This window comes from Pseudorasbora parva, chromosome 12 (genome assembly GCF_024679245.1).
Source record: "Pseudorasbora parva isolate DD20220531a chromosome 12, ASM2467924v1, whole genome shotgun sequence".
NCBI classification, from domain to species: domain Eukaryota; kingdom Metazoa; phylum Chordata; class Actinopteri; order Cypriniformes; family Gobionidae; genus Pseudorasbora; species Pseudorasbora parva.
In genome coordinates this window covers 4,930,339-4,953,410 of record NC_090183.1, presented here as the reverse complement: position 1 = coordinate 4,953,410, position 23,072 = coordinate 4,930,339, and the positions used below count along the sequence as shown (strand labels likewise).

Genomic DNA, 23,072 nt, shown 5'->3' with positions numbered 1-23,072 from the left:
CATCAGGTTATTGCTATGATAGAAGTATATTGTAGAGGCTGCTCCTAATTCAAAACGTTAATTGAACCTGTTAACTGGCATTTTTGAACATTGATCTTAACCTAAATAGTTGTAATTTATAAATGCTTTAAATTAGACACCTAAAGGTTTCTTTTTAAAGACACTCATCAGATTTTTTGCAGAAGTGAAAACACTTCAAAAAGTCAAAGTGAGAAAAAAAGAAACAGTTATAGAAGTTTACATTTACTGTAAAGCAAATGTACAGAACTAAAATACATTTTTATTTTATACAAAACATATATCTCTTGAAAATCAAAGCCATGTGGAAAATTAGTTACGAATTGTAAAGTTGATATCAAAAATTGAGCCGCTAAAAATGTTTAAAGGACTTTTTTATTATTATTATTATTAATTTTCATGGTAAAGCAATGTCCAGTTTTAGAGGATGCATTTTGAGTGTGATAATTACTAAAATATGTGATAGGAAAAAGGGCAAAAATGCTATACTGACAATTAACAGGTTAACAATCTCACAAAGAAATGTCATGTTTCACCCCCAAAACCAAAAAGAGAGTGAAAATGAAAAAAACAAGAAAATGAGGGGGAAATAATATGATTATGAAATATTGAATTGAACAAATAAAATAAAAAATCATAAATTTCCCCCTATAATTCTTTATTAATGCACTCCGATGTTATACTTTTGAACTCTTTTGTATTTGTCATTATTGTCAATTTTCATTGTGCCATATTCTAATTATTGGAATATAGTATTTTAACTTCATGCAAATCATAATTTCTATACTTTCAAAATGCAATTTATTTCTTGTAAAAAAATGTTTGTACCTGTGAAATATGATCTGAGAAAGCTTAAGTATCATATAGAGTAGACCATTGGTGCCAAATGAAGGGAAATTCAGTTTTCATGAGATTCACCAAGATATTTTGACCCGTTGAAGCTCCTGCCATATTGACTGCTTTTTTGTGATGTTAATGGTCAACTTTTAAAACTTTAATTTCAACTTCCATAAGAGGAATTAGTAATGGCTAATGGGATCATTCTTTACCATGGTAATTAGTGCATATCCGGATTTAAAACTGACATCATCCATCCAAAGTTTAAAAGTATTTCTACTTAGTGCACTTAAGAAAAGTGGTGCTTTGCTTTTAGAACTAGGTCTTGAGTTGAGTTTCACACAATGTAACAGTCATTAAGTTGAGTTGTTTAGTGAGTTATTAACATTCCCTCGTGACTCAGTTAATGTCTAGTTTCATTCTCAACGCACTTCATTTGTGCAAGCCTCTGCTCTTCAGAAAACTGAGTTTTCTTGCCTAATGAATGATTCATGCAGAAGCTTAGAGACTCTTTCCACAGGCGATCTGATGCTGACAGACATTACTGCAGCTGCTCCAAACAGTCCTGCAAAATTAAACCAGCTACATGTGATGCTGATTTCATAATGGCAGCTTAACTGTTGAATGCATTTCTGAACTTAATTTAGTCAATCTGTGAAGGCATTGAAGAGAAATTATAAGAGATTATTGAAATCATGGACACGCTAGCCTAGAAATCTAGACGCACCCTAGCGGCAGCAAATCTAATCTGCCCGCGAGTGTCATCTAACAACTCTCAATACACTTCTGAGCTGTAAACGCCAAACTCTGGTCGGGCCAATCACATCGTGTATAGAGTCGGTGGGCGGGGCTTAATATAATGACGGCTGAGTTGCGTTTGCGTGCTTCTAGTAAACACAGAAACTGGCGAACGGCGGTCTTTCGAATCAGCTTTGACCACGACTTGGAGGAAGAGTTTGGTTCGTGTTGTTCATGTGGAGAAGACGCTGTTTTCTGCTGACAAAGCAAATCCACTGATGAGATTGATACGGTAAAACTGACGTCATTATTACTGTTCGTATCACTGTGCATCAAGAGCTGAGATTCAGATATGATAATGAGCATTTGGTTTCTGACACGTGCTGTAAGCAGGCAACCAATCACAGCAGACTGGCCTATATGACCAATCAAAGCAGAACAGCTCTAGAAAAGGAGTGTTTTATCTTACATTTTATTTTTATATTTTTACATTAAAAAAATGTATCCTTTATTGAACCGAACCAGACATTTTTGCTCAATTTTGGAAGCGCAATTATTTAACACGATTATTGGTGGGCGATATGAATACATTTTGAATATCAGTGAAATTTCACAATTATCCATACTTCAAATTATAAAACAGGATGAAAGTAAAAAATTAAATAAACTGTATTTTAAGTTTTTCAGGATGATGTACTAGCAGTGGTATTCAGGTAAGTAATAGCCTACAACAGAAAGGTAATAATCATATAAAAAATAGCACTGCATACTTCTTACTGTACAGTACACATTAAATATAGATTAATCTTTATTAAAGATTAACTACTTAAGTTATTCAGTCAAGATCAGTGAGTAATTTTGTCAATTGTTGTTTATTAAAGGTGTCATCAATTGAGAAATCAACTTTCCTTTGAGCTGTTGATATATTATAGGTCATGGTAATATAAGATTATTCTCTAAATTTTAGAGCTGAAAACTTAATTGTTAGTCAAAGAAATGCTTTTATAGACACCAGGCCCAGAAAACGATCGTGTGCTTGATCCGGTCGTCATCCTGTGGCAAAACACCACCTCTACAGAATAATCAGCACATCTATTTCAGTAGCCCCGCCCACCGACTCATCTATTTCAGTAGCCCCGCCCACCGACTCATCTATTTCAGTAGCCCCGCCCACCGACTCATCTATTTCAGTAGCTCCGCCCACCGACTCATCTATTTCAGTAGCCCCGCCCACCGACTTCCTTCGGATCATAATATTAGGAATGTGTGATGCTTCATTTATTTTTAATAAAGTTCCAGCTCATGTGGGGAAGACATTCGTGTGTTCACTTCATTTCACTGCGGAATCGTTTGTGAACAAGTCTCAGGTGCTGGATTTGCTGACATATTGAAATTAAAACACAATGCTGTGCCTTCTATATTGGATCCGACAGGAATGGTGCAACACACTTATGTGAGTAAAACATTTGTATATGTAATAGTAGTCCCAGGGCTGTGTTATCCAGACAGGCTATCAGAACGGTGAAACTCAAATAGTGAAATAATATTCCTTTATTTATGTGTGTGTTTGTGTGTGTGTGTGTGTGGTTCACGCTTATATCCTCCGATCGGCCGGGCCAAGTAATGCAAAAATAATATTCAAATCAGTCACAGGTGGATGACAAATAAATCATTGGATTTGTTTGATAAAGACATTTACGAGCCATGTGATTGAGAGAATCATTCTGGTTGCTGCTTTCAAAACAATCTCTCATGTGAACTCACAGGGGAGCGGAAGCTCATTAAATATGCAAATCGTATGCAATCCTTGATGTGGGCGTTTACGTCTCCAGTGCAGCACGCACATCAACACCCAGCGTTCAGGAGAGATCCTAAAAAACAGTGTAGAAAAAGCCTATTACTTATTAGTTGTGATGGTTTTTTTTTCATTTAAAAAACACACAAACTTCATTAGTTGACCTCAGACAACAGTTTAAAAAAATAAAAAACAGTTCATGATACCTTTAATGACAGACTGCATAAGATTTATTAGGCTGCTGTCACTTCAAGACCTGCATGGATCCAATATAACGTTACACATGCATATTCTTTCTCAGCTATGTATGTTTATTTAAGCCATAAGTTAACCCACAGTATTTATGTGAATACTCTCCAAAAAGGCTTTTTGATATTCTTTTGTGTACACGTTTATGTGTGTATTCCATGTTTTTGTTTTGTATTTTCGCATTTGTTTATCCACGTTTGGAACGCGAGCACAGAAAGCATTTTTTCTTTTCTTTTTTTTCAGCTTAATTCGCTTTTAATAACACTGTTTAATATCAAATACGTTACGCAGCAGGTCAATAATCGTTTTACCTTGATTATATTGTTTTCATAATCATTAGTGATTATTCGCACAGTGATTATTTTTCTTTATCGCATTAAAGCACTAAATTAACAAGATGACTAGTCAACCCAACTTCCCTTCATACATTCACAAACTGATACATGAATGCACACGTGTAGATCAGCCTTTGTCCGTATGTTTGCGCTGGGCTTACGACCCGTCATGAGTGCTCATTTGACATGTATAGCTGCACTAAATGTGTTTGGTTTTTGTTCTATAGTTGTATGTATAATGTAGGAATGTTTTTTGTGAATATTATACTGGATCCGTCTCTTTGTCTAGCAACGTGTTTGGTTGTGATTAAGGCATAACTTGGGAGTCTTGGGAACCTTTACAGATTTTTCCCAGCATGTAGGTTTTGCCTAATGTTGGAGTATGAAACACACATACAGCTCTGACACCCAGATTTACAACACACACACAGGATTCCTGTGGGCTTGTTATGTTTGCCATCGTTTCCATCTGCCAACTCCACCCCAGTGAACTCATACTGAGACATACACACACACACACACACACACACACACACACACACACAGGGTTTATATTGGGCATCCAGCCACTTTATTTCTCTCTAAGCCCCTAAAACGTGACCAAACAATAAATTAAGTGAACATATAAAGTCCAACACTCATACAGTGACCCCAAAAAGTATTTGTACATTTAAATGTCTGACTATCATTGCATTAGATTGAGTGTTTGCACTAGAATGCTGCAGGATATTTCCTCTTAACTAACATTGACTACTTCTCTTCATGTTAGTCTCAATGTCTTTAAATCAGCTGGTGTGTTGGTGATTTTTAGTGTATGTAAACTACAAACAAACCCAACTACTGACTGTCCAGCACTATCTATTATATATTTTGATTTGTGTTGTGTATCTTTTACAATTCATTTAAAAAAAAAAATCTAATGCAGTGACATTTTTGTGCGTCTATGGAGTCCAAAAGCATTTTGGGGGCCACTGCAGGGCTGGAAAAACAACTGTGTTGTTGGAAAAAATGTCTCAGGCTGTGTTTGACGTCAGAGCAGACTGCCATCATAAACACACGGACACATTTACACACTGAGGATGAGACCAAAATACTTTTTAGTGCTGTTATTAACAGTATAGAATTATTATTGTTAGAAAAAAGCCAGAAGTTATGTTCACCAAGGTTGCATTTCAAAAATACTGTAAAAACTATTATTATAATATTATTAACTTTTTAAAAGCTGTGTTCTATGTGAATATAAACTCACCTAAAGGATTATTAGGAACACCATACTAATACTGTGTTTGACCCCCTTTCGCCTTCAGAACTGCTTTAATTCTACGTGGCATTGATTCAACAAGGTGCTGAAAGCATTCTTTAGAAATGTTGGCCCATATTGATAGGATAGCATCTTACAGTTGATGGAGATTTGTGGGATGCACATCCAGGGCACGAAGCTCCCGTTCAACCACATCCCAAAGATGCTCTATTGGGTTGAGATCTGGTGACTGTGGCGGCTATTTTAGTACAGTGAACTCATTCTCATGTTCAAGAAACCAAAATGATTCAAGCTTTGTGACATGGTGCATTTTCCTGGAAGTAGCCATCAGAGGATGTGTCTCAACGGAAATCTAGACTCTCTTCAGACAAGGCAACATTTCTCCAGTCTTCAACGGTCCAATTTTGCTGAGCTTGTGCAAATTGTCGCCTCTTTTTCCTATTTGTAGTGGAGATGAGTGGTACCCGGTGGGGTCTTCTGCTGTTGTAGCCCATCCGCCTCAAGGTTGTGCGTGTTGAGGCTTCACAAATGCTTTGCTGCACACCTCGGTTGTAACGAGTGGTTATTTCAGTCAAAGTTGCTCTTCTATCAGCTTGAATCAGTCGGCCCATTCTCCTCTGACCTCTAGCATCAACAAGGCATTTACGCCCACAGGACTGCCGCATACTGGATGTTTTTCCCTTTTCACACCATTCTTTGTAAACCCTAGAAATGATTGTGCGTGAAAATCCCAGTAACTGAGCAGATTGTGAAACACTCAGACATATATATATAAAAAATTGCATATCTGAAGGATCTGAAGTTTTGTTTTTAAGATGCAGCATTGCTTGTAGTTAAAAAAAAATCTAGGTGTGTTGTAAAATTTTATATAAAGAAATTCAGAGCATGCTAAACTTGAATGGTGACATGTCAAGTGGCATACCATTAAACGCATCACTCTAAATGGTCTCTCTCTCTCTCTCTCTCTCTCTCTCTCTCTCTCTCTCTCTCTGTGTCTCTGTGTGTCTGAAGTCTCCACATGTATGACCAGCTGTAAGAAGGTGGCTCCGCCTCCCGTTCCTCCTCGAACCACCTCTAAACCGTTCATCTCCGTCACCGTGCAGAGCAGCACTGAATCCGCACAGGACTCTTACCCTGACCACCACGACCGCAAGAGCGAGGTCAACAGCCAATCAGGACGCAGCAACTCCTCCGACAGTCTCGACAGCACACGGGCCAACAGTCTGGCCAAAGGGTCGCGACCCCAGTTTCCTGTAGCGGCGCCCCGGGAGCCCCAGATCCCAGCGGCTGTGGTGATCTCTCCCAACCATCTCCGCGAGTCCCATAATGAGCAGGTGAAGGGGGAAGCACTCACTGCAGACGAACCCCCCATAGACCCCGTGCCCCGACGGAAGCTTTCCTCCATCGGAATTCAAGTGAGTTTATTGAACTGAATATGTCATATGCTTACATTTGAGCAAATTTGAGCTTGATCAATTTATATGCCACCTCTGTTTGCAGGTCGACTGTATTCAGGAAATCCAGGCTAAAGTAGAGACGCCACCATTGGCCAGATTCCAGTCTATCGGAGTTCAAGTGGAGGACGGCTGGACGTAAGTTTGTTTCGCTTCCTGTTCCTCTTACTGTATGATAAAACCTTTGAAACTCTTGCTCACTCTTTCAGCGGCCTTAGTTCTGGAAGTATTTTTTAAAATCATTTTCTATGTCCTTTTGACAAGGTTCTTTAAAAAAAATGTTTTTGAAAGTCAGAAAAAGACTATATTTATGAGGGAGTCAATGCAAACACACATATACATATCAGATTTCTTTTGAATTTTTAAAAAAACATTGTTCTTATAGCAAGGATGCATTAAATTGATCAAACGTGACTGTAAAGACATTTATGTGAAACAATATTTCTATTTCAAATGAATGCTGTTCTATTAATCAAAGGATCCTGAAAAAAGGATTCCACAAATCATCATATTAGAATGATTTCTGAAGGATCATGTGACACTGAAGACTAGAGGAATGATGCTGAAAATTCAGCTTTGATCATAGGAATAAATTTGATTTTAACATATATTCACGTAGAAAACAGCTATTTTAATCAGTAATAATATTTTACATAATCACAATATTTAAATCTTACCTACCCCAAACTTTTGAACTTTTTTTAACTATATATATATATATATATAAAATTGCATTTCAAATAATTAAAATATATATATATATAATATATATATATTAAGTAATTGTAAATATTTATGTTGGTCAAATTTGAAAGCAGTTTATTTACATTTTTAATTTTATATTCATTTATTAATGATTCCATTTTTTAAGTGGCACTCTAAAATGCATAAATCTACTTAAAATGTGTCTTTAAGCATTGTCTCATTGTTTCTGATGTCAAGCACAGATCTGCGTACAGCTCTTGTCAACATCATTGGCCTAGTTTCTACTGTCCACTTCAGCGTTAAACAGAATCTAATGGGAGTCTGTGTAGTTCAATATGTCTGTGTAATTGATAAGGTTTTTTGAGTGACCTCGTTTAGCTCATAATTGTGTTTGTTTGTTAGTTTCAGCCGCTCCAGTAGTATGGCCTCTCGGCAAGAGACTGACTCCGACACGCAAGATCTCTCGCTCACATCTCTGACGTTCCCATCCAACTCCAAACACACCGAGAAGAAAGTCATGGTCAACAGCGCCAGCCAATCGGTGGACTCGCCCCCCCAGCTGTCCCTCGACAACGGTAACCATGAGAATGATGTCGTGGTCACGACCAGCGGCCCCTCCCGACAGATTCTGACTAATCGCTCGACCACGCAGAGCAGCTCCTCGTCCTTTTCAGAGAGTTTGGACCCGGCGCTCGACCCGTCCTCGCTGCCTCCACCCGACCCCTGGCTGGAGAGCGGGAACGGAACGGGGAATGGAGGCTCCGCCCCACCACTGACATCCACGACGACATGCCGACGGGACGGTCATTGGTTCCTGAAGCTCCTGCAGGCTGAGACGGGCCGGATGGAGGGCTGGTGTGGTCAGATGGAGAAAGAAACCAAAGAGCACCAGCTCTCCGAGGAAGGTGAGATTTATTTGGCGTGTTCTTGTTGACTGGAGATAGTAGGGCGTCTCATTTGTTGCCACTAAGTGCCCTCGTGTGCTCAAATCTAAAGGTATCAAGCTGATGTCTCACATATGTGTGTGTTACGTTTACAAGACGTTTCATCTGAGGATTTTATTCTTAAATGAGGAAGTGCACTTATCGAGATGATTCGGGGCTGTGCGATATTGAAAAAAAAATGTGATTTACAATACCTTGTTAAAGCTACACTGTGTAACTTTTTTATTTTATTCTTAGCTAAAAACACTTAGTTCTTTCAAAAATATATGTGCTCATTAATGTATATTTACTTCTTTCAAGTAATAAAGTATTCTCTTAAGTTTATAATATGCCATTGGAAATACATACGGGTGAGGGGTTCGAATGCCGGTCGCCATCTTGCCCCTCCATCTTGAAAGTACATTAGCCAAAGAGGGACATACCTGTAAATTCAACCTTCGCCTTTCACGTTTTATCACTCGATGGCACAGTGTCGAATGTGAAAAGGAGGATTGCCATCTTAATCTTGGACAAAATCGGCCACCGTAGGAGTTAAAACGAAATCAGAATTGAGAGGAACAGAAACTATTATTCACTTAGCCTAGAAATCTAGACGCACCCTAGCGGCAGCAAATCTAATCTGCCCGCGAGTGTCGTCTAGCAACTCTCAATACACTTTTGAGCTGTAAACGCCAAACTCTGGTCGGGCCAATCACATCGTGTATAGAGTCAGTGGGCGGGGCTTAACATAATGACGACGGCCGAGTTGCGTTTGCGTGCTTCTAGTAAACACAGAAACTGGCGAACGGCGGCGGCCTTTCGTATCAGCTTTGACCGCGACTCTGGAAGACTTGGAGTTAAGCTTTTCTCTGAGAAAAGAACAAAGAACGGCACTGAAGTCATTCTTAAGAAGGGAAGATGTGTTCGAGTTTTGCCGACTGGATACGGCAAATGTTTAATCTATCAATCGTCTATGCTATCAACTAGCTCTGCTTCACCTTCGTTGCTCTGGTTGGTTGTAGCGTTATCCTATCGCGTGCAGAGGGAGTTTGAAAGACAACCGTTTATCCCGCCCCTCGGATTGAGCTGTCAATGGTGAGTTTCCAGACCAAACATCTTGATGTGGGTCTGGCTTGTCAGGCTATTATTCACTGGATGGTCAAATACCTTTTCACCGCTAAATGGGGGAAAATATCACACAGTGTAGCTTTAAAGGTGCACTATGCAGCTTTCCGTCCACTGGAGGGCGCCTATTCAAAACAAATCGTAGTTTGATGACGCAAAGTGTGAGCGCAGCATCTTGGGAGATTTTGTCTTCTCATCACAGCCAGTGAAAAATAGGACTCGGGCAGAAATCACGTTCATGCATGCGGTTATTAACGTTACTGTAGTCTAAAGCAGAGCAGCACCGAGTGTTATGGACCTGAGCACAGCTGCTGGAGCGATTGTTAAACAAATACCCGCCTCGCGAATACCGGGACTTTTATTATGACGGGACGGGACACAGTCGCCGTTCGCCTGCACAGATCCGCTCTTCCGGTTATGATTTTGAGGTAATGTAGCTCTGTTTATCATATTAGATACATTTAAGTGTGTTCAAAACGATGTTATGACTTTACTCCGTGCGTTCAGTTGTTCACACTGCTAAGAGTAAAGCGCTCCTGCCAAATAAAAGCTGAAACCGAGGGTAGCGCAGATATGACGCAATTGACAGGCGACTCCCTCAAATGCAATGCTGAAACGTCCCTGTCCTTAGTTAAAATAGCAATTTTCTCACAGTTTACAAATAGTTGGAAACTTCTGGGATATTGTAGGTACTCAACTGAACAAAATATATAACACCGGCCTAGTGGTTTTTGGATATTTTACTGCAAAAATACTACATAGTGCACCTTTAAATAATGCGATAAAATCTATTTAAAAAATGTTTTATTGAAAACTGAAAATGACACCATTAGTGTTTCCCATTCTCTCGGGGAAAAGAAAGCATCGCTTCAACTTCTGAAAGTGACCAGCAGTGTTTTAGCAAAAAATGATGCTAAAAAAATGTGTGTGTGTATTTGGTAGTTTGAGTGTGTGACAAGACACGAAACAGAACTGAAGGGATCATATGATTTCAGAGAGGCGCCTTGTGCACACGTTCTGGTGTGTGTTTCAGACAGCACAAGACTGCAAGAAGTTGTTTTTTTCACGTTATTGTGTTTAATAACTCTTTTTAACATCAAGCCAGTCACATAAGTAACAGTCGTGTGCCCTGTCGATTCTCTGCTATATGCCGTCCTAAAACATACACTTTTCACAATGTTAAAGTAGCCTATTAAAATCATTCAGATATTGCGTGTCGTTGCTATATGCATATCGCGATATATACATTTGCGAAATTTCGATATATTATGCAGCCCTATGATTAACACAGATTAGTGTCAATACACACATAACACACACTAGCCCAGACGTCTCCATGTATTCCCATCCATTGACTTTTAGGTTTTATACTGAGGTAATTCTTTTTTGTATTTAGAAAATTTTTAGATGTTAATTAAGACCCTATATAGTCTGTTGTAAAGTCTTGTTATTGTTAAATAATAATTATAATAATATTATAATATTAAATAGTTTTTAGTCATTTAAAAGAACACTGCAACGTTTTGGGAATTTAGCTTATTCACCGTATCCCCTAGAGTTAGATAAGACCATACACACCATTCTCATCCTTGTGCGTGCCATAACTCTGTCTGACACACACACACACCGCTAGCCTAGCTTAGCACAAAGACTGGAGGTAAACGGCTCCATCTAGCCTACTGCTTAATAAGTGACAAAATAACGCCAACATTTACCTATTTACATCTTGTGATGTGTAGAGTTACATTGTGTACTTAGATCAATGGAAAAGGAAATGTTGACGAAGTAGTTTGTCCCAAAGCTTGCCTACTCTTATACTACACACTCGAAAGTATGTACTTTTCCTTCACAAAAAGAGTACATGCATTTAGGGCGTAGTATAGGGGAGCGCGGGGCACAAACCAACACAGGGTTAGTTGTAACGCACATGGTTTAAAATATTCCACACATGCCAGGATGAAGAAATTAGTGCATTTACTAGTTGCCATATCAACATTATTTATAGAAAAATTTCCACCAAAATTAAAATAAAATTGGAAGATCTGAATGAACATTTATTTAACCATAGCAAAAGTTTATTTTTCATCTCTGTTATTTGTTTTTATTTAAAATAAGACAAATCTGATATTATATGACAATAATATACAAATGTGTACCTTAAATGCAATGTAAGTCGCTTTGGATAAAAGCGTCTGCCAAATGTGTAAATGTTAAATGTCACAATGCGTTACAATGAAGCCCAATTAGAAATATGGTATTATATTATATTATTTTAAGAGACCAAAAGAAAAGGGTGAATATAAACTGAGAGTCAATGTTCAGAAATTAGTGATTATTATAGTTTTTTTAAGTATGCTGTATAGCTGTATGTAGCGATAGGTTTATCAAACTCAAAAATGTTATATTTTTAATGATTTAAAAAATGCCATTATTTTCTTTTAAAAAGTTTATAACTGTATTTTATTACAAAATATTTTAGTTTGTCTTGGATATATGTTTTTATTATATTAGGTAACATTTTATGTTACACATTTCACACAACATGGCATGTTGTCACATTTCACTTTCATTCTTTTGGGGTAAATCAAGAAAAAAAAGTATACACTGTATTAATGAAATAAAACCTTATAATTGTACTAAACATGTAAAATTAATGTGGGAAAAAATAAATACTCTGAATCCCAACCCCAAGATTTACACAAACTGAGAAGTCAAAAAGCGTTAGGTTGTGCCCCGCTCTCCCCCAAGGAAGCAAATTGGGAATTTGGGACGCAGCAATATTTTTACCAGTCACTTGTCGCCACCTACTGGTGTAATGCTGTAATTAATATTTGAAGCATCAAGGTTTCAAAAGGTGATACTTTTTGATTGATTCGGTAGACATCAGTGTTTTTGTCAAAAAAACAAAACAAAACAAAAACATTATCAAAGGTTTAATAGTCACAGGCAAATCATTGTCATTTAAGAATAAGATCGTGTGGGTGTTTGAAATCGAGATAAATACTAATGTCAGTATTATTTATATACTATTAACCACTGCTCCGTTAATTATTTAGACCTTTTAAGGTGGCACACAAGCTTTGCTTATGAAGAGCCTCGTTAATTAGGTTAATTAAATGTGTTTTGGGTGGCTCTAGTGTTTCTACCGTTCGTTTTTCACAGTCTTTTATTGATACGCCTGTTTAAGTTCAATAGATTTCCTCAGGTCTTTCTCTCAATACTTACAGATCTCTCTCTCTCTCTCTCTCTCTCTCTCTCGCTCTCTCTCTCGCTCTCTCGCTCTCTCTCGCTCTCTCGCTCTCTCGCTCTCGCTCTCTCGCTCTCTCTCTCGCTCTCTCGCTCTCTCGCTCTCTCGCTCTCTCGCTCTCTCGCTCTCTCGCTCTCTCGCTCTCTCGCTCTCTCGCTCTCTCTCTCTCTCTCTCTCTCTCTCTCTCTCTCTCTCTCTCTCTCTCTCTCTCTCTCTCTCTCTCTCTCTCTCTCTCTCTCTCTGTGTGTGTGTGTAGTGTTGGGGAAGGTCCGTAGCGCAGTGGGCAGCGCTCAGCTCCTCATGTCCCAGAAGTTCCAGCAGTTCAGAGGCCTGTGTGAACAAAACCTGGTAGGCCAATCACAGTAGTTCAAACACAAATGACTTTAGTCAAGATAGATGGCATGTTTAATTGCTGTGGAACATGCAGTGTAAAGGCCCGTTTACACAAGGACAATAATTATAACCATAAAGATATATTTCTAATAATCATTCTAAATATAAAACATTAGCAGTGTCCGTGTCCACACCACGGCTATAACCATAACGGCACAGGGAAATTATATTGTTGAAATCACTTTTTTATAGATATCATTACAATTTTTGGTGTGAACAGGCCTTTATTTTACCATCATTTTAGTTTTTACCAGTTTCATTTTAATTTTAGTTCAAGTTGTATGTTTTTGACTTTTTGTTTTATTTCAAGAAATGAAAGTCTTTGAAAAATGAAAAATGAATTTTTTTTATGGTTATAGTTAACAATAATATCCCTGAATATTGAGCAGAATAAGTCTGTGTGCGTATTATTAATAAAACTGCTCTTTTTGTATCTTGGCAATTAATATATATATATATTTTTTAGATTGATCTGTTTTTGTTCATTAACTTAAATACAACCTCTGTTCTAGCTAAAGTTTAGCATTAGTGATCAAACACAATCAATGGTAAGAGAGCCACACACACACAGTAAATCACATGATCAACATGACCTCATATCTTGAGATGTTTCGCCCTCTTGTGGACATCTGAAAAAATGCTTGAATTATTTCATATTCAATATAAAACTTTTTTTGTTGATCTTGTTTTGCTCTCTGTTCAGAATGTGAACGCAAACCCGAGACCCACGGCTCAAGATCTGGCCGGGTTTTGGGATCTTCTGCAGCTCTCGATAGAAGACATCAGCCTCAAGTTTGACGAACTTTATCATCTCAAATCAAACGACTGGAAGCTAAACGGAGACTCACCTGAGAAGCAGGTACAATCACAACTAATGAAACCATCAGCAGGTATAGAAATAAGTGTGGGTGTTTGATTGTCATTTGAAAACTGTCAATGTCGGTATTCTCACTATTCTAGTATGTGTAATTTTGTTTGCATTAGCTTTTTGTATTTTCCTTTTTATTTTCATTTTAGTTAAAGCTTTAGTGATTGTGTTATGCTTCTGTCATATATATAGACAGGTCCTTCTAAAAAAAATGCATATGTGATAAAAGTTTTCCATACTTTCATATATTTTTTGATTCATTGCACACCAACTGAAATATTTCAGGTCTTTTATTGTTTTAATACTGATGATTTTGGCATACAGCTCATGAAAACCCAAAATTCCTGTCTCAAAAAAATAGCATATTTCATCCGACCAATAAAAGAAAAGTGTTTTAATAAAAAAAAAAAGTCAACCTTCAAATAATTATGTCCAGTTATGCACTCAATACTTGGTCGGGAATCCTTTTGCAGAAATGACTGCTTCAGTGCGGCGTGGCATGGAGGCGATCAGCCTGTGGCACTGCTGAGGTGTTATGGAGGCCCAGGATGCGTCGATAGCGGTCTTAAGCTCATCCAGAGTGTTGGGTCTTGCGTCTCTCAACTTTCTCTTCACAATATCCCACAGATTCTCTATGGGGTTCAGGTCAGGAGAGTTGGCAGGCCAATTGAGCACAGTAATACCATGGTCAGTAAACCATTTACCAGTGGTTTTGGCACTGTGAGCAGGTGCCAGGTCATGCTGAAAAACCAAATCTTCATCTCCATAAAGCTTTTCAGCAGATGGAAGCATGAAGTGCTCCAAAATCTCCTGATAGCGAGCTGCATTGACCCTGCCCTTAATAAAACACAGTGGACCAACACCAGCAGCTGACATGGCACCCCAGACCATCACTGACTGTGGGTACTTGACACTGGACTTCAGGCATTTTGGCATTTCCTTCTCCCCAGTCTTCCTCCAGACTCTGGCACCTTGATTTCCGAATGAAATGCAAAATTTGCTTTCATCCGAAAAAAGTACTTTGGACCACTGAGCAACAGTCCAGTGCTGCTTCTCTATAGCCCAAAAGTGTCGTGACCTGGGGAATGTGCACCTGTAGCCCATTTGCACCTGTAACACGGCGGCTCTGGATGTTTCTACTCCAGACTCAGTCCACTGCTTCCGCAGGTCCCCCAAGGTCTGGAATCGGTCCTTCTCCACAATCTTCCTCAGGGTCCAGTCACCTCTTCTCGTTGTGCAGCGTTTTTGCCACACTTTTTCCTTCCCACAGACTTCCCACTGAGGTGCCTTGATACAGCACTCTGGGAACAGCCTATATGTTCAGAAATTTCTTTCTGTGTCTTACCCTCTCGCTTGAGGGTGTCAATGATGGACAGCAGTCAGGTCGGCAGTCTTACCCTTGATTGCGGTTTTGAGTAATGAACCAGGCTGGGAGTTTTTAAAAGCCTCAGGAATCTTTTGCAGGTGTTTAGAGTTAATTAGTTGATTCAGATGATTAGGTTAATAGCTCCTTTAGAGAACCTTTTCATGATATGCTAATTTTTTGAGATTTTGAATTTTGGGTTTTCATGAGCTGTATGCCAAAATCATCAGTATTAAAACAATAAAAGACCTGAAATATTTCAGTTGGTGTGCAATGAATCTAAAATATATGAAAGTTTAATTTTTATCATTACATTATGGAAAAGAATGAACTTTATCACATATGCTTATTTTTTGAGAAGGACCTGTATATATATACACACACACACCTAAAGGACTATTAGGAACACCTGTTCAATTTCTCATTAATGCAATTATCTAATCAGCCAATCACATGGCAGTTGCTTCAATGCATTTAGGGGTGTGGTCCTGGTCAAGACAATCTCCTGAACTCCAAACTGAATGTCAGAATGGGAAAGGAAGGTGATTTAAGCAATTTTGAGCGTGGCAAAACCATTTCTAGGGTTTACAAAGAATGGTGTGAAAAGGGAAAAACATCCAGTATGTGGCAGTCCTGTGGACGAAAATGCCTTGTTGATGCTAGAGGTCAGAGGAGAATGGGCCGACTGATTCAAGCTGATAGAAGAGCAACTTTGACTGAAATAACCACTCGTTACAAACGAGGTGTGCAGCAAAGCATTTGTGAAGCCTCAACACTCACAACCTTGAGGCGGATGGGCTACAACAGCAGAAGACCCCACCGGGTACCACTCATCTACACTACAAATAGGAAAAAGAGGCGACAATTTGCAAGAGCTCACCAAAATTACAGTTAAAGACTGGAAAAATGTTGCCTGGTCTGATGAGTCTAGATTTCTGTTGAGACATTCAGATGGTAGAGTCAGAATTTGGCATAAACCGAATGAGAACATGGACCCATCATGCCTTGTTACCACTGTGCAGGCTGGTGGTGGTGGTGTAATGGTGTGGGGGATGTTTTCTTGGCACACTTTAGGCCTCTTAGTGCTAATTGGGCATCGTTTAAATGCCACGGCCTACCTGAGCATTGTTTCTGACCATGTCCATCCCTTTATGACCACCATGTACCCATCCTCTGATGGCTAGTTCCAGCTAGATAATGCACCATGGCACAAAGCTTGAATCATTTCAAATTGGTTTCCTGAACATGACAATGAGTTCACTGTACTAAAATGTACTACTATGCTGTACAGTCACCAGATCTCAACCCAATAGAGCATCTTTGGGATGTGGTCGAACGGGAGCTTCGTGCCCTGGATGTGCATCCCACAAATCTCCATCAACTGTAAGATGCTATCCTATCAATATGGGCCAACATTTCTAAAGAATGCTTTCAGCAGCTTGTTGAATCAATGCCACGTAGAATTAAGGCAGTTCTGAAGGCGAAAGGGGGTCAAACACAGTATTAGTATGGTGTTCCTAATAATCCTTTATGTGTGTGTGTGTGTGTGTGTGTGTGTGTGTGTGTGTGTGTGTGTGTGTGTGTGTGTGTGTGTGTGTGTGTGTGTGTGTGTGTGTATATATAATATTAGCTTTAATTTACGCTACTGGTTATAAGCTACCAATGATTAAGATATTTTTAATGTTTGCAGAAAGTATCTTCTGCTCGACAAGACTGCAATTATTTGATCAAAAAATATAGTAAAACAATTTAAAATAGCTGTTTTCTATGTGAATATGTTAATTTTATTCATGTGATCAAAGCTGAATTTACTCCAGTCTTCAGTATCACATGATCCTTCAGAAATCATTCTAATATGAGGATTTGCTGCTCAAGAAACATTTCTAATTATTATCAGTGATGAAAACAGCTTATATTGCTGCTAAATATAAACAATGAAACTTTTTTTTTTTCAAGATTCTTTGATGGATAGAAAGTTCAAAAATATTTTGTAATGTTATAAATGTCCTGACTGCGTCATTTCTGAATTTAAGTCTTTCGTAGTGTACTGTTTATTTGTTTTAGTTTTAGTAATTTAGTACTTTAGCTTAGTTTTTTTTAATCTGATATGTATATTTTATTGCAGCTGTTATTTTCAATTAACGGAAGAAGAAAAATACAGTACAGGGCAAAAGTTTGGACACATTACTATTGGTAATGTTTTTAAAAAGAAGTTTCTTCTGCTCATCAACCCTGCATTTATATGATCTATTTATTTGAATTATTTTTAATATTGTGATATATTATTACAATCTAAATATTTGGTTTGCAATTTATTATACTTTAAATCGTCATTTATTTCTGTAATGCAAAGCTGAATTTTCCGGATCGTTCCTCCAGTCTTCAGTGATCATGATCCTTCAGAAATCATTCTCATATGAGGATTCATTATGAGTGTTGGAAACAGTTCTGCTGCCTAATATATTAGATGAATAAAAGGTTCAAAAGAACTGAATTTATTCAAAATAAAAAAATATTTTCAAATAATATAAATCTCCATTACTATCAATTTTATCAATTTAACACATCCTTGCTGAATAAAATTATTGATTTATTTATTTAAAAAAAGAAAGAAAAAAAAGACTGACCCCAATTACTGACCAGTAGTGTGTTGTTACAAAATATTTCGATTTTCAAAACATTTGCTTCTCTTTTTTTTCTTTTTTTTTTTTTGACTTTTTATTCATCAAAGTATTATATAAAAAAAGTATCACAGTTTATGAAAAAATATTAAGCAGCAGAACTGTTTCTAACTTTGATAATAAATCCTCATATGAGAATGATTTCTGAAGGATCATGATCACTGAAGACTGGAGAAATGATCCTGAAAACACAGCTTTGCATCACAGAAATAAATGAAAATGTAAAGTATAATAAATTGAAAACCAATTATTTTAAACTGTAATAATATATCACGATATTAAAAATGTTCTGTATTTTTGATCATATAAATGCAGGGTTGATGAGCAGAAGAAACTTCTTTCAAAAACATTACAAATAGTAATGTGTCCAAAACCTTTGGCCTGTACTGTATATTACTTGTAGTTTTAGTAAATATGTGTAGTTTCAAAACTTACAAAACGTGTGCATTAAGAATCTGCTGCTCATGTCTCTTCATCTCTGATCTTTCCGGCTGCGCGGCGATCAGGAGAACCAGAAACAGGCTCCTCCGGTGCCCAAGAAACCTGGGAAAAGTAAACCGGCTCTGGGCCGCGAGAAGAGCAACGACGCAGTGGACAAACAAAGACAGGAGGCTCGCAAGAGGCTCATGGCGGCCAAGAGAGCTCAGTCCGTCAAACAGAACTCGGCCACCGAGAGCGCCGACAGCATCGAGATCTACGTTCCAGAGGCCCAGACGCGACTCTGAGGAAACGGGAAAGATGCGCACCGGACCGAGATCAAGGGCTCTGGCATCACACAATACGAAAAGCTGCTTTTGTCTGTTGACGTGACATTTAATAATGCAGAGGTGAGAGAGGGAAATGAAAATGAAAAAGTGAGAACAGAACACTTTTTTTGGGACTGCCAAGGAAATCCTCACAAAGAATCCTATTAGTTGCAATCATTAATATAATTATGGATACGATAATTAACATTGAGAACTGGTATTGATAATGATTATTGTCCTTAATTCTTTATGAAATTGTTTTAAATGTGCTAATATTTTGGATAAGTAGAAACACACGTCTGTCACCCAGCGCTTGCGTCTTTCCTCGCTGAAATCGACGTCTTCCTGTTATACGCTCCGGTTCTGTTCTTCTTCATCTCGTCCTTCAGCCGGTGACGCTCCTCGTCCCTTATGGAACAGAGTGAAAGGCTTTTCTCCAGTCGGGTGTGAACGCTGATAAAGCCACTCCAGATCTAATGTCAGTGTGTTTCAGGTCAAGCAGAGGGCGCTCTTCCATTTCCCGTTTCATTTGTTTTGATGTTTACAAGTCATGCATTGTGGTATATCAAAAGAAAGCTGTTGTACCTCAGTCATGTCTCCATCTCAGGTTGTGGAGTGTCCATGAGTTTGTACAGGTTTTCAGTCCTGATATTCTTTGTTATTCCTGCTTTGCTTTAAAGGGGCTATATGTAAGAATTTCATCTAATGACTTTTTATTGCTCATGTGTCAACGGCTTATAACGAAACTTTAAAAAATGAGACTCCTCTAGGTTGTCTATGAAAGCCTTTAGACTGATTTTTATGAAGAACTCTGGTTTGACTCTAAAGGGTTTGACCGATTACGCGCGTTCTCTCTTCCCTTCACGCATGAAATGAATGCTTACAATCTTCAGGATAATGCCGATAAGATAAGATCCATTCAGTACTTTAATGTTAATATGTTTCACATCATATAATCTCACATCATCAGATCAATATAGTCTCAAATATACTTTATAATCAAACTATCATAACAGTGTACTTTTAATTACCTCGTGTGGACATGATCTGGTGGATCTCATATGTGGTCCAAACATATCCACATCCCTATGATCAGATGCTTTCTTAAATGCCATTTTCTCACCGCTGTCATTTTTGTTGTGTTTGTTTTGTTACTAGAGGAAAGCACACTGCACATATTTAATACATCTTCATAACCATCGCTCTCAGCAGTGAGCCGTGGTGTAATGTTCGTTAACAGCATATCAATTAGCTGCAAAGACAAGTTATTTCCAGGCTTTAATACTCAAAAATGAAACGAAAAATACTCTGGGACTTGAATCACATTGAGTTTCTTGTGCGTGTGAGTCACTGGCTGCAGTTCACTTAACGGCCACCGGTGTCGCTGATAACAAGGGTTTCTGAATTCTACATATAGCCCCTTTAGAAAAAACGATGCAACCTTATCTTTTACTGAATGAAGTGCCTGTGAATCATTATTGTGGGTAACTATATGACCCTTGTAGCAATAGCAGATGGTATTAATATCACAATTACTCATTTTAGTCCGCACTCCCTTAGACACGATGCTCCATGGTCAGTTCGGACAGTGCTATAACTTGTTTATCGCTCTGTTTTTAAGTAATGAGTTCAATATGATCATTCAGAATCTCCTTCAAACACCACAAATCTTTGCGTGTACCTCCTGTCATATCATTGCACCCTTTTCACATTTAGTTCAAAATGTCCAGTGAATAATTTGTTAAAGTAACAATTTATTCTAATACAAATTTGAGGTCAGGACTAAAATGTGACTCAATTTGGACTATGAATTGTTAGAAAACATCAAAGATGATCATTAGGTTTTTTATATATATATGAACAGCCATTTTTGATCACATTGAATATGAAGGTATCATAATATATTCTAATATTACTGCCATTTTATTCATTATCCTGAGCTTATGTTCTGCCATCTGTTACTAATTTTCTGCACTTTTCATAATTCTTTACCCTACCAAAAGTTTGGGGTCTGTAAGATTTTTTTTTTAAATATATTTTTGAAAGAAGTATATTCTGCTTGTCAAGGCTGCATGTATTTGATACAGTAAAAACAGTAATATTGTGGACTTTTCTATGTGAATATATAATGTAAAATGTAATTTATTCCTGTGATCAAAGCTGAATTTTCAGCATTATTACTCCAGTCTACAGTGTCACATGATCCTTCCGAAATCATTCTCATATGATGATTTGTTGCACACCAAACATTTATGATTATCAATGTTGAAAATATTTTATCAGGATTCTTTGATGAACAGAAAGTTCAAAAGAATAGAATAAATCAAATCATGCTGACCCCAAACTATTGATTATCTTTCATCGAGTACACGCTCATGAACTCTTGGATGATCTTCCATTTGCAGCTCTGAATTCAGTGACCAAGAGGCCACACATATCCCCCGAATCAGCCCAAACTGCCCGTCCACTGACACTAACAGCTCAGTGATTGGCGAGCCGCTGATGGTGTGAATTGCATCTCTTCAGTTTTCAATCTCTCCCAGTCGTTCCCCCTTTATTTGGTGTGGGTCGAGTCGTTGACGCCTGCTGAACAGTCCACTTATATTCAGCTGTTTAACGTCTGGCAGCCCCAAAAACCGGTTCGTCCAGAATAATGGCCCTGGAACATGTGCATGAATAATTGAATCGTCGCATCCTTTGTTTGCTAAACTCAAGTTTGATATCAGATGTGCAGGAACACAAATATTGTTGGAAATTCACTTTATTAATATTTTACCAGCTTTTGACACTATTTCTCCAATTAGATCAGCATAAATACTACCATGAAGCATAAGTAAGATTTAAATAAGTACTATATATTCTTTATTTAACGCCATTATATGCCATAGGTAATTTGTATTTATTTTATTACAGTAATTTTGCAGGGGGGAAAACAGTAGTAAAAAACTGCATTAGAGTTATGAGAATCAATGTTGAAAGTAATGGGAAGTATAAGAAACTTAAAAATAAACATTAAACAATTTATTTAAAGAATTTCCCCCTCAAAAAATGGTGGGTAGCTGTTATTTTACTTTATTTGTTCATGAGCAATTGTTCACCGAATGCTTAAGTCTAACTTTGAGTTTTGAATCTGTCAGCACTATCTGTCTCTACACAACAGCAAATTCTGTTCAGGGATTCAGTGAGCGGATGTTTCCGATGGTAGTTTGACATGCTGGAGTGTTTCAGGCAGAGACCCGAATGTTTCAAGCACACAGACACTGAGAAATTCAGACAAATCAACCAACGTCAACAGGCAAAAATACACTACAAACTCATTTGTCTGATTTTTATTCTGCTATTCACTCTATAGATACCATCTTATGATCATTTTTTTTTTTCTTGGATCAATCTTTTTCTATGAAAACCATCATATCAGTTGAATGTCTTGAAATTGTCCACCTGACAACCTGTGTTTTTCACTGTCTAGTGTTTCAGTGCTGTGAGACTGATGTTCACAGATGTTTTATTTTCTCCTGTTGTCTCGCTGTATGTTCACATGTTTGTGGGCTTCCCTAAAGGACGACGACAAAACTCTTGTGGATTACTTTTTAAAAGACCAACGTTGTCCACACCTGGACTTGAACAGCAGATGCATTTTAGAGAAACTCGTGTGCGACACAGGGGTGTGTGTGTTTCGCCCCTCTCGGTTCCTGCTGCTTGATAAACTGTTTTCTACACCTGTGAAGTGACTGAGCAGCGGTGAAACACAGCAGAGGTCAGGTTCTGATCTCTCATCCAGGGCGAGACGTCAATCAGCCCACTCTTTCTTCAGCTGTGTTTTACTAGCTTAGCTTTTTGGGGTCTCGTCAAAGAATAAATCATCTAAATGCAAGAGTTTGTAGCAACAAGATTTAAGATTATTATTATTATTATAAAGATTGATAATCAATATTTTATGAAACAAGCACATATTTTACTGACTAGGATTTGTTGAATATGTCTAATGCTGTATGAAGTTTAGGCTGTGTATGTCAGGGTCTTTTGTTTAGTAAGAAATACAGTAAATCAAGAGTTTAGTTCAAATGTGTTTATGACTCTTTTTTTCTTTCTCAGTGTATATATATATATATATATATATATATATATATATATATATATATATATATATATATATACATACATTATACATACATACACACTGAACAAAATTATAAATGCAACACTTGTTTTTGCCCCCATTTTTGGAGACTGCTTATGGTAGAGAAATTAACATTCAATTCATGGGCAACAGTGCTGGTGGACATTCATTCAGTCAGCCAACTGCACACTCCCTCATAACTTCAAATAAAAAA

General features: G+C 37.8%; 1 protein-coding gene across 5 annotated transcripts in view; it reads left to right on the top strand.

Annotated features, from left to right (window-relative positions):
• dlgap4b (discs, large (Drosophila) homolog-associated protein 4b) overlaps positions 1–22,797 on the top strand; it is a 143,688-nt gene extending 120,891 nt beyond the window's left edge. For 4 of the 5 annotated variants that reach the window (XM_067458846.1, XM_067458844.1, XM_067458845.1 and 1 more), the window contains 6 exons: positions 6,245–6,648; positions 6,734–6,825; positions 7,795–8,297; positions 12,944–13,035; positions 13,784–13,939; positions 18,499–22,797. In XM_067458846.1, the coding sequence (XP_067314947.1) occupies positions 6,245–6,648; positions 6,734–6,825; positions 7,795–8,297; positions 12,944–13,035; positions 13,784–13,939; positions 18,499–18,717 (1,466 nt within the window). In that variant the 3' untranslated portion in view covers positions 18,718–22,797. Of the gene's footprint in view, positions 1–6,244; positions 6,649–6,733; positions 6,826–7,794; positions 8,298–12,943; positions 13,036–13,783; positions 13,971–18,498 lie in introns of all 5 variants that reach the window. The other variant, XM_067458847.1, reaches the window with a different exon arrangement.
• The last annotated feature ends 275 nt before the right edge of the window (positions 22,798–23,072 follow it).